Genomic DNA, 12,248 nt, shown 5'->3' with positions numbered 1-12,248 from the left:
TCTCTTCAATATTAACTTATATCCGACATCCCTTTCATCTCTATTTGTCCTTGATCTGTTTTTCCATCCCTCCCTCCTTCGCTACCTTTTTTTCCCTTTGCAAATTTCCTCTTGCCTCAATATTTCCATACCTGCGCTGGACATTTTCCTTTAATCATTCTTTTGCTTTGCTTCCCTCATCCCTTCCTCTTTCCCTCTCAATCTACTTGCCCCTCACATTTCTTGATTATGTTTCTCAGTCCCATGTAGCCAGATCACCACTTGTTCTCCCATTCTCACTCTGCTCACCACACATCTTTCATACCCCATAATTTAGGGCCTCCTCCGTCGTCTGTTTCAGCCGATCCTTGACCTCTGGTGTCGTGCACAGTCCCAGCAGCCTTTGCGCCTCTGCTGATGGGAGACCAGCCTTCTGTGCCGCCTGGAAGGAAGGCAGAAACAGTCTCACTACTAGGACTTACCACAACTTCACTGCTAATTTATTTCTTATGCACGGCTTCCATAGGAAGCCTCTATCGTTAACAGCAGATTGTAAATCCGGGAACTCACTGTTCTGACATAGCAACAGCTGATAACAAAACTCATTACCCACAGTTGCTACATCATAAATGCCCTGGGTACCAGGCCACCATGGCTGTATGGGAGCCTGACAGCGAAGCAGTGCTTGTTTGCTTGGACTAAAAGCATCAATTATAGCTGCTGGAGGGGTAAAAAGGCAGGGAAGGAAGCTGATGGAGGTTGTTTAGGATGGAAGGCAATGTATGTTTTTCTAAATTTGGTCCAGGGAGGAAAGTCCATGTTATGTATTATTCCCCCAATTACTCCTGTGCCCCTATACAGCAGCTGACAGCAGGGACACATGATTTTGGGGGTCACACCTAAACGTAGATTGGTAAAACGTAAATTACACTGGTGTTTTTTACTGAGGGGTTCTGAGTACCGCCATAGACAACTCAAGCTTTGCGCTCGTCTTTTTGATGTCTCTCAGAAGCAGTCAGTGAAAAATGTCCCCACAATTCACTTTTTTCCATACAGCGTAGTTTTTAGGGCTGGGGACGGTTTTAGAGCTCAGGGCAGGGAGCTGGGGTCGGGGTAGTTTTTATGGCTAGGTGCCAGGTTTTAGGGCTCAGGGCTGTGGGCCAGACTGTGGGCGCTGGGGTCGGCGAAGTGTTTTGGGTGAGGGTTGGGAGGATTGGGGTCATGGTAGTTTTTTGGGGTTGGGTGGGGTGGATTGCAGGGCTGGGGGCCAGCGTTTAGGGCTCAGGGCAGGGGGGTTGGTGTGTGTTCTTTACCACGCATATGCCTTTACCAATCATGCCATTACAATGAAATTTGTTTAAGGCATGCATGAAAAAAAGACATGCTCGTGGTTGAGATTGCGTTGTTAAGACTTCCGTTGTTAAGGCATGCGTTGTCTGTCAAACAACCCTCTTGGTCAAGAGGCTCTTGATTGTTAATGTAAAACAGTGCAATAAACCATGAATCTCCAGTCATTTCATGTTTGCCACTTTTACGAATTACAAGCCTCATGATTTTTTAGATCAGCATCTTACGACAATCAGGAGTTAATTATTTTAGGCAGGTAGCAGCTGCTACCGTTGACATAATTATTAGGTCACATTCTGTTATCAAGCACAGGCCTTTTTTTTGTAGGTAATCTTTATCCTGCTCGGTAGCCTCATGATTATTTACAACTAACTGCGGGTTATCAGAAGTCTCATGACTTCAGATGATTGATGCTTCTCTTCAAATGCCGCATACTTTTTCAGTAAATTTGCTATTTGCAATTCGGAGAACGCTTAATTAAGGTTGTAAGATCTTTTCATCCTACTCCGCAGCAGAAATAAATCAGAATATATTTAATTCAATACTGAGAACTTGATCTGCACAGTAAAACAGCCGACAGTTTCGAAAGCCTTCTAATGTTGCGTTACTACAACTTAGCCGCCTCTTTCGTCTTCCTCAATAGTTACATATGAAACGATGTTATATATATATATCTTTTCTTGAATCTTGGAGGATCACAATTTAAGTACATTTACAATTACATTAAGGAAATGTCATTAAATGGTAGTATTACATTCAAGTTCTTGCTAACTTAGAGTGGCACAAAGATTATGCACAATGTAAGCTAGGACCTCTGTCTTTTGGTGTCCTTAGTTCCCTGTCTTTAGGTGAGTATCTACAACTCTAACAATGCTCTGAATCTGCCCACCTTCTGCTAAAATGTGCAAGCATGTGATTTGCATAGTGCTACAGATGCAATCTTGATAGAAGAGTGACTGCGTTTTTTGCCATTTTTGCAGCAAAGTCTTTGAGTTTTGGATTAGTGAGTGTTAGCCATGCCAAGCTAAAAAATAGCAAAGTATTTATCATTCCAGACAGAGTATTACTGCTCTCAATTGGTAGAATGATACCTACGAGCTTGTTGGCGTGCCATAGTTTTGTTCAAATGCAAGGAGGCACCCAGGAGAAGTCAAAACCAAAGTAGCCTTTAGTAATTTACATTGTGAGTAAACACACAATTGGGTTTCAGTCAGTTGAGGTCTTCCGTTTTTGGATTCATGTCCACAGTGCATTTTCCTCTTGTTTGTTTTTAGGTCTCGCTTAGTGGACAGTGCATTTGCCGTCTGTTATCGTGGGCCTAACAAGAACATCCAGGAGATCGGAGCGAGCCCAATGCTTCCCATTGATTGGCTTTCCTGTTACTCTCATTTGCCTGCTTCTTATTCATGTCCCAGCTTGTCAATCTGGTGTTTGTCTCTCATATGGACCACTGCCTCTTTACCATCATTTTTGATTGGCTGGCTTCTATGCATCCAGCACTTGCTTTTCAAGCACTTATCTTTTTTCGGTTAAGCACTCCATCAGAGTGTATGTTTTTTCCAGCTGTCTCCCTCGAGTACTTCTATCCCCTTGAACTCCATGCTGCCCTGTCATCAATGTGCATCTCCCCACTCATGTTGTGCTTCACCTTCTGTACTTCCCCCCCCCAATGCTTTCTTGCCCGAATGCTTCTCACCTGTCCACTCCACATTGCTCTCTAGCAAGTTTCTTCTCTTCTCTACCCTCGCCCTCCGTATTGCTTCCCCCGCCCATGCCCTCCTCTTGTCTGTTGCTTCTCCCCCCTCCTGCAATATCTGTGTTGCTTTTGCCCCTGGGTAGTAATTCCGGGATAGTTGCTTGCCCACTCATTTAAATTGAGAGTTCAAGTTTGCACTTTTTTTTTTACCAACTGATGAATACAAAGAAACAACAGTCAATTAAACTACCACAAGAAAGAACACATTGTAAGAAATTGGATTATTGATTGAGGTGGTTGGAAGGTAACAACCACAATCCTTGTCGGGTGAACCACAAAAGACACTAAATTACCCTGTGTTTAACCCTCTGGTAGCTTTGTGCAAAGCAGTCAGGTTTAACTTCGATGCAATGCGTGAAGTATTGATGCAGCGAGCCAACAATACTACAGTGAAAACACACAAAAAAATAAATTTAGAAAAAAAATAGAGTAACTTTAAAAAAATAAATGATACCAGAATGACAAAAACCCAATCACTAGAACAGAAGATACTGATTTTTTTTAAGTAAAAAGAGCACCTTGTCATGCTGGACCGGGACAAAGTCACAAGTTCAGTCTGACCGCAACGGAGTGCTGACAGGGCATAGGCACAGTGGGGCTTTGCGTCTGTTCAGATGAAGCTCTCAGCTGTGCGCCGAGGCTTGGCGAAGCTTTGTGTTGTAATTGATTGAACCTTCTGTTAGGCAAGGAGCAGCTTTTTTCTGATGCCGGGCAAGGGTCCTGGACGTAAGGGGCACCTCTAGGGGATCAGGGGACACTCCAGCAGAGGCCAGCAGCAGGACTCAGAAAGGCCCAGTTGCAGCAGTTCAGCTGTTTGTTTGCAGGGAGGCCTCTAAAGCATGTTCTGTACCGATCGCTCACACAGGTCAGCCAAATGACTCTTGGAATCACTCTGGGTACCCTGGGATAAAGACAAGCTGTTCCAGTCTTCTTTCTCAGTCAAAAAGGCAGTCCTTCTGCAACTTCCACGTCCAAGAGTGTTTTGATGAGTGGCCATATAGGTCCAATATGTTTTTTACCTGATGCCAGCTTATGTGTGTGTAGTGAGGGGGTGAGTTGGGGGTTGGGGGCTCGCGGTCCTACCACAATTATCTGGTTTTGGAAAGGTTTTCCCCCCATGTCAAGGCGTCAAGCTGTCTGGGGGTGACAAAAGTTAAAGGGCAGGCCTGGTGTCAGGGTACTTTGTGTGTGCAGGAGGCAAAGTCCTTTGAAGTTTAAGTGGGTCTGTCAGTCATCTGCAAGGATGGCCCATCCTGTCCACCCGAAAGAGGGTGATGCCTGCCCAAGCCCTTCAGTTCACCCTCATGGGCGGCTGAACCCCGTTATGTTACACATGGCCCTCTTTCGTGACCAGGGAGGGTGAGTCTGAAGTGCTGGCATGTTGCCAGGCCTAAACCTCATCTCTGTGGGCTTACGACCCTTGCTGCACATGGCATTTAGCTATGCGCAGTTGGGGGGGGGGGGGGGTCGGTTGCAGGGCCTATGCCTCACCCTTTGTAAGAGTCTGACCATACAATTCAGGTGTGGGGTGTCCTACCTCAGTTGCACAAGGTCTTCTGCAGTACGCATCAGGGTGGGTCGAGACCTGGCTTCCTGTCAGGCCAGACACAATGTAAAAAGGGAACCCAGTGTTAGTCAATGGGAAAGATAGACCTTGCAAGGGTGAAAAACGACTTTAGAAGTTTTGCATTGCCCGGGCATATAAAACATTATATACACATGTCATTTGAGCCTTTAGGGTCTACCACAGGGGTGGCCTATAAGTATTAACAAGCATTTGTAATACAATAGGTCTCGCATTTACCAGAGTTTAAGCTATTGTCATTTACAATGGCAATAGCTCAAACTCTTGTAAAAGCGAGACCCATTTCACTTCAAAGAAGCGGCCGCCATTGTCAGGGGCTGCTTGAAAGTGAAAGCGCGCATGGTGAGGAAAGGATGTTGTGCCTGCAGTAGGAAAAACCCATTAAAGAAAAGAGTGCTAACAGACTAAATAAGACATACCGTGTCGCAACAGAAGTAAAAGAGCCAGTCGCCATGGGAGGTTACAAATGCAGACAAGGCGGTACCAAGGAGGGACTAACAAGCCTGATAACGACTCACAAGCCAGCGTTTACGAAGGACAATGACACAAGCCAATGACAAAAATGGGGGGAGTGTGGGCGGGGCTCCCAGGCCATTCTCCAATACTTCATGCCTTTCGGCAGTGCATGCGCTGCCCAGGCTCGACCTAAAAAGGAATGTTTAGGCCTGGAAAAAAGTTTATTTTGCCAAGTCGATATGGTAGTTTAAAACTGCATTTCAGGCGGAAGTGACAGGCCGGAGACATGATATGAAGTGCTATTTTAGTGGATGGCAAATTAGCGCTTCCGGCCTCCTAGTAGCATTTAATTTACAGGCCCTGGGTACATGGAGTACCAAGTTTGAAGGAGAGAACACATGCATTTTAGCACTGGTTAAAAGTGGCAAAGTGCAAAAAGTCGTAAAACAGAAACACATTCAATAAAACAGGAGCGGAGAAGGCAAAAGGTTAGGGAGAATACCACGCCAAGAATGCGGAGTTCAACACACATATATAGCGTTATACATTCCATCACCATGTAACATGAAAAAGAAAACAAGAGAGTTGCCTGGAAAAACCCATAACCCTAACTTAGTACATAATAACAGAAAGTGCAACATACATCTACACAACTATTACATAAACATTCAACTATTACTGGCCATTATGTTGCAACATAAGATACTTAACCCAAAAAAATCTACTTACTACTTTTATTAATTTATATAAAAACAATAGCTCTAAAATAACATTACAACATTTGTTTTTGCTCATACGACATACAATATACAATCCAAATTCACATAATTAGGAAAATCAAAACGAATGTCAACTTCAGTATCATGAATGATGCCATCAGTGATGTGATCAATACCATTTAAAATTGAATAACTGATGGAACTGAACATGTCAAGATGATCTAATATATGAGGTCACACGCAGTGCCCGACTGTGGAGCAAGTTATCCAATAACTGGTGAATGTCAGTAGTTTCTAGGATTTTGCAAGAGCACTTGAATGGTGTGTTTTTTTCAAGTAAAAAGCAGAGTTTTTTTTTAACAACATTATGGTCTTAGAAGCAAGTGAGCCAAAACTACACATTTAACTTAGTTTTTTACAGTAAATATTCATTGCACTCTCTCTCTGCATCCCTGCCCTAAAAACGTGTTTGTGTATGGCATGGAGGTATTTCATCATGTTGCACATGTTGAATAAGTACATGCTAGGACAACCTCTCTGCAGGGCTTGGTCACACAAACTACATTTGACCTTACGGGCATATATTTGTATCCTGCCCTGAAGAGGGTTAAAGTTGCCACACCATCCATGGATTGTCTGATTCAGGAGGAGGAGCAGCAGGCCTTGATGATTTTGTAGTACAAGCTACAGCCCTTCACTTCTTCCTGCAGCTTCTTGGCTTCCTTTACTCTGCTGAGAAGACATGATGCTGACTGATTAAATTTGTTGCTGGTATTTTAAAGAAAGACAAAATAGTGTGCTCCAAAGGATCGTGCCCTTTTTTCAACAGGCTTCTTTAACAATCAAATGTATATATATTTTTTTTTTTAGGTTTGGCAGATCTTCAGAACCTCTGTGACTCGCGTAGAAACAATGCTATGATGTTGCGGTAGTCTTATGAGAGCGGGAAGGTGGGTCCTCCTTTCTGGGGTTCGCAACGTCATTACAAAGTTTCAGTTTCTAAAGAAAAACCCATATTTATTGTTTGAGGCCAGGGGTTTGCAAAGAATAATTTAAAATGGAGGAATGCGTTGGTAGGTCCCATAATTTCCAAGATTGAATCCTTTTTGTGTCAGTGGTACCTGGGATGGTTCCAAGGCGTTGCTAAGGTACTGCAGAGATTCCACAAACCTTTGGAGACTATTGGAAATACTTCATTGGTTCCTGTGACTGGTATTACTCGTGCAAATAGTTCTTGTCCTTATTATGCATATCACTACACTCAAACATTTCCCAACTTTAGGTATGGCTTCTGGTAGGAAGACCAGTAAAGGGAAAATCCAGAGCAAACTGCTCAGGAAAGCAGAGAAGATCAGGCTGAAGGCTCCAGATCTCCATCTATGATGTGTGGGAATTCTCTTCCATCCTTGCTAGAGAGAAAAAGCGGTTGGTAAAGTATGTCATACATATTCTAAGTGACCAGTAATTCAACCTGGAAAGTTAATAATAACTTTCAACATCAACGCATAAGCAGCTTAACGCCTGCCATCGGAGGCAACTGAATGCAGCTAAAAGGAACGGAGATTCTCAAGAGACGGCATCAACATTGGCCACACAATTGCCGCATACTATTCCTCCTGTTTACAGATTGCCATAGGAAGTCTTACTACAAGAAAACAGATGAACTCCAATGGAGAACAAAGTGTAAGCATGAAGAAACCAAGTCCTGGCACATCAGCAGATGTACAAAAAATAATTGTTTAGCTCTAAAAGTTCCTGTTCAACTGCTGTATTTTTCTTTTTTACCCCCAAAAAACGAAAACCTAAATTGTCTTTAAAAAAATCAAATATATACATATATGTAAATATAGATAAAAATGATGTTTGTTTTGTACATCCGAGTCCAAATGAGCATTACCGCAAGATACGTATATGAGAGGAGATATGTGAGTGGACTATGCATGAGAGCCAGTGACCGATTGCGCGAAAGTTACTTGAGTGCGAGGAATTGTACTCGGGGGTGCGGGTTAAACTCACGTCAAGCACAGCAACAAAAAAGGTGATTAGGGATCAAGGGCTCAAGCAAGGTTGTGTGTTGGCAACTTGTTTACTCCAAAAATCGGGCGCAGTGAAGTGGAAGAAGGAATAATTGAACGCAGAAAAAAAGGCATGAAGAGAGCAAACAGTTTATTTTTTCTTATTTACCTGACACGCTCCTGCACACAGCCCCAGGGAAGCAGGCTCTGCCAGCAGCAGGTCCCTTCACCCAGAAAAAACAAAAAGCCTTTGTGTCGGTTCTCCCCGTGCCTAGAAAAGCTAGCAACCAAGCTGCGATAAAGGAAGCTGGCTACTAAAATACAGTGACTCTACTTTAGCAAAGCTCATTTATCACGAAGAAATCGAGAGGGGTTGTTAAAAAGTCTTCAGATTGGGTGCATTGAAGAACCTTCAAAAGAGTTTTAAAAATAGCCAGCGGAAAATGATAATCGTTCTATTTTTGGAGTAGATCGACCGTACACAGCAACTTGCTCTCAAATGTCTGCGCACCCGCATTGACTGCACACTCTTCGTACTGGATTATCTGTAGTGGAAATTGGTGAGGCAGAACTCAGTTCCCATTGAAGTGGCTACGGTGCCTGCGGCGAAGCCTTCCCACAGTGCAGCCCTAAGCTCTGCAGGCAGCAGGAGGGCAGGCGATCCTAACCCCTACTGCATTGCGGGGAACAGTTGGAATTGCCACCTTCCTCCGTATCGCTTTGCCGCAGCCCTGATGTTCACCGTACACAAAGAACGCAAAAAAAAGCAGCCTCTGACATTACAACTTAGAAAAACAAAATGGATGCTCTCCGTTTTACATACAACTAACACTAAACATCCACACGCAAAGAACCAGAGCGTTGCGGTGCAGAAATAAAGAAACAAAAAAAAAAAAGCAGCCTCTGACATCACAGCTTAGAAAAACTAAAATGGATGCTCTCCCTTTTACATACAACAAACACTAAACATCCACACGCAAAGAACCAGAGCGTTGCGGTGCAGAAATAAAGAAACAAAAAAAAAAAAAGCAGCCTCTGACATCACAGCTTAGAAAAACTAAAATGGATGCTCTCCCTTTTACATACAACAAACACTAAACACCCACATGCAAAGAACCAGAGCAGCGCAGTGAAGAAATAAAGAAATACGTGCGGCGAATGATGCAGAAGTAAATAAAGAGAGCGCAAACACTACAGAAAGATCCTACAGAGAAAGGAACTTCGAGTTAAAAAAAAAAAGTAGTGTGCAAGCAGAGAACAGAGAAATGAAAAGCGCGTCAGCCATTGTTGAAGGCAAACGCGGTAATACGGAAAAAAAAAGTGCTTAGCAGCTAATTAAGAGACATTGTCTCCCGTCGCAAGTAAAAGATCAAATCCCAGTGGGCGGGGCCAAAAGTGGACAGGATGGCAACCTTAAGTGTAATGATTGCCTCCGGTGCAATCATTACACTGTGTTTTGCATCATCCATGATGCAAAACGACGTGCACCAATCACAATTGTAGGCAGAGCCGCGACACAACTTCTGGAATGGTATCGATTCCAAGAAGCTGTCGCATGGCGAGAGCAGTGCATGCGCTGCTCACGCCAGGCGAGACCTAAAAAGGCTCTGACTTACGTCATGTGTAAACTAAATGCAAAAATGTACAGTCCATCTACTGTGGCAATACGAAACGTGATACAAGCCAAACTACTCCCCTCAATTTCATATGGACAACTGGCCTTTCCAAGGGCCCTGGCAAAATACTTTGGAAACTTCATATTGTTGGGCTTTTAAAAGGACTTTTGAGATCCCCCCCACACCCGGAACGCACTGATAAGTCTGGAGTTCAGATTAAACAAACAAACATATGAAAACTGGGCTTCTATTGTGCAATACTACAGCAGAATCTATGCAGCGCCCCAAAAAACCATGAAGGAAATCTTTATAGAAGAGAACTGCTCAGAGTACCTGCAGTAAATTACACCTAGATATGACAAACTGGAGCACGTTTATCCATCAACTTGGGATCCTAAACATTGCTAAAGGACAAAGTCAGACTTTTATACAGGCAAGAAGAATGCAACTCATTGAAACCTCTGAAAGGAACATTCAGGTATTAGTCAACTCCTACAGGGATAAAGTTTGCCAGCCTTACTTAAATAGTGCAGTGAACAAACCAATTTTAAAGCAAAATTTAATAATTCGGCTTATGTTGCTTCCAGTAAAAGATATAAACATCCACTGGAAAATCCTGGAGACAGTTACCGCCTGCAGCCTGTGTAAATTAAATGACAAATCTCTGGCCCACTTCCTCCGCATCTGTCCAAGTATAATAACGCACGCCGCACTTTATTAAAACCCCCGTTTTTAGGTCTCGCCTGACCCAGCGCATGCGCTGGTCTGACGAGACTTACTGAGAGGGCTCAAAAAAATGCTACGAGGCCTGCCTAGAGCTACAGTGCATGTGCGCGGGCGCGCGCGCGCCACTTTTACCGCGATTACTTTCGGTTTCGTGGCCGCTCCAGACAGACTTCCTCAACTGTCGCTTTGCATAGCCAATAGGTCTCGCTTTTGGGACCTTATAAGTATTTAGTTATGCAACTGTTGCATGGCTAAACACTTATAAGGTCCCAAAGGCGAGACCTATTGGCTATGCCAATGCTTGTTCGATTATGGCACCCACACTTGCAAAGAGGCAATAGAATTTCCTTTTAGTTATAAACTCAAATGGAATTGGGTAGGCTAGCCAAATTCGCCCGTCAGCTTCAAAACATTAACAGGATGCCACATGCATATGGACGAACACTGAGGAAACCTAATGCGGTTTCAGGCTGGAATACAAACCTCAGTTTTAGTGGTGGGCTTATGAACTCTTTTTAGCCGCATTATGAAATGCACCATTTTGAAATGAAATGTGGTAATTAACAATGTGATCATTTTAACACGAACATGCAATGGTTTTGTATTCATACATTCATTCATTACTGTGGGGGTTGCCGGCAGGGCCTAGTCCTTGTCCAGTCCCTGCACCCAATTCTTGATGCACACGCTCTATGGCCTTGCACAGTGGGCGATGCCTTCCCAAACCCTTCACTCCACCCTCGTAGGCGGCTAAACCCAGTTATGTCTGGCCCTCTTTCCTGACCAGGGAGGTGCTGGCATGTTGCCAGGCCTAAACCTCATCTCTGTGGGCTTCTGATCCCTGCTGCACATGGCATCTAGCTGTGCACGGATGGGGGTCGGTTGCAGGGCCTGTGCCTCACCATACAAAGCTGGGGTGGGATGCCCCACCTCAGCAGCTGCACAAGGACTTCTGTAGCACGCATCAGGGTGGGTCGCAGACCTGGCTTCCTGTAAGGCCATGCACCCCACCAAGCAAGGGTAGCCACCTCCACTGAGCACAGTCTGCAGCGGAGGCCTTGCAATCTGCGCCAAGACATCCAACTCATGGTACAAATTGGTTGATGTAATTAAGGACCAAAAATTACTGTGTAGAGAAAAGAGCATATTTCCAATGCAAAATACCTTATGCAGTGAAAAATAAATACCCTTGCACCACTTCACCTCACTTTCCATGACTCTGTGCCATAGAATACCCACTGTAAATCTGGCTCTGTGTGCTTATCTTACACTCCCGAGGTCAATGGCTAATGCACTTATAGTAATGTATTGCAAAATCTAGTCTGTGCAGCATTTAGTGCTAAAACACCATAAACGAATCCCCCAAAATCCTGCACATGCAGAATCTGTGTTGATTTTCTTTATAAAAAAAAGGTTGTATAGTTGTTTAGTTAATGCACTTGATGCTATATTTCTCCCTTTGACAGTTTAATAGTCAAAACTGCAGTTTCCCTTTAATGACCTCATTAACTTTTCACATAAAGATTTGTAACCGTAACAATCCATCACATATCCCAGGCAGTAATGTAATAAAATGAATCACAGAGCCCAAGTAATTCTCAAACTGCAGATTCTGGCAGGAAGTAAAGGGGAAAACCAGAGCAAAGTGCTCAGGATTGAAACATGTTCTACTTCAGACAGCAACCAATCACAATGTATTCAACCTAAAAGCAATCACTTTTTTCCTATTCAAATCACTGATTCTTTCTGAGGAACCTCATTTTGCAGCTTCTTCTACTCACAGCCACCTATTATTCATAAATTAGGTTTATTTTTTATAATAAAAACGGATTTTTCTGAGATTTGGACCCTTTGCAGTTTCCAGCCAAATCCCAATATTGCTGCCTGGTTTTGCCGTTGCTCTCTTGATGGTGCTGACGACCAACCGAGAATCCAACAAATCACCCTCCACGCTCTGTGGGGATCTGATCCTCACTGCACATGGCCACACAGGCCAAAGGATGTTCAACCACAGTTGCACACGGCCTTCGACCATGTGTAGCAGTGCTG

General features: G+C 43.7%; 1 protein-coding gene across 2 annotated transcripts in view; it reads right to left on the bottom strand.

Moving 5' to 3' along the window:
• The window catches only part of GSTK1 (glutathione S-transferase kappa 1), a 117,724-nt gene that overhangs the window by 24,884 nt on the left and 80,592 nt on the right, over positions 1–12,248 (bottom strand). For both annotated transcript variants that reach the window (XM_085619948.1, XM_085619949.1), the window contains exon 6: positions 305–421. In XM_085619948.1, coding sequence (XP_085476074.1) covers positions 305–421 — 117 coding nt within the window. The remainder of the gene's footprint in view (positions 1–304; positions 422–12,248) is intronic.

Source organism: Triturus cristatus, chromosome 7 (genome assembly GCF_964204655.1).
Source record: "Triturus cristatus chromosome 7, aTriCri1.1, whole genome shotgun sequence".
Taxonomy (NCBI): domain Eukaryota; kingdom Metazoa; phylum Chordata; class Amphibia; order Caudata; family Salamandridae; genus Triturus; species Triturus cristatus.
This window is presented reverse-complemented; position numbering and strand designations above follow the sequence as displayed.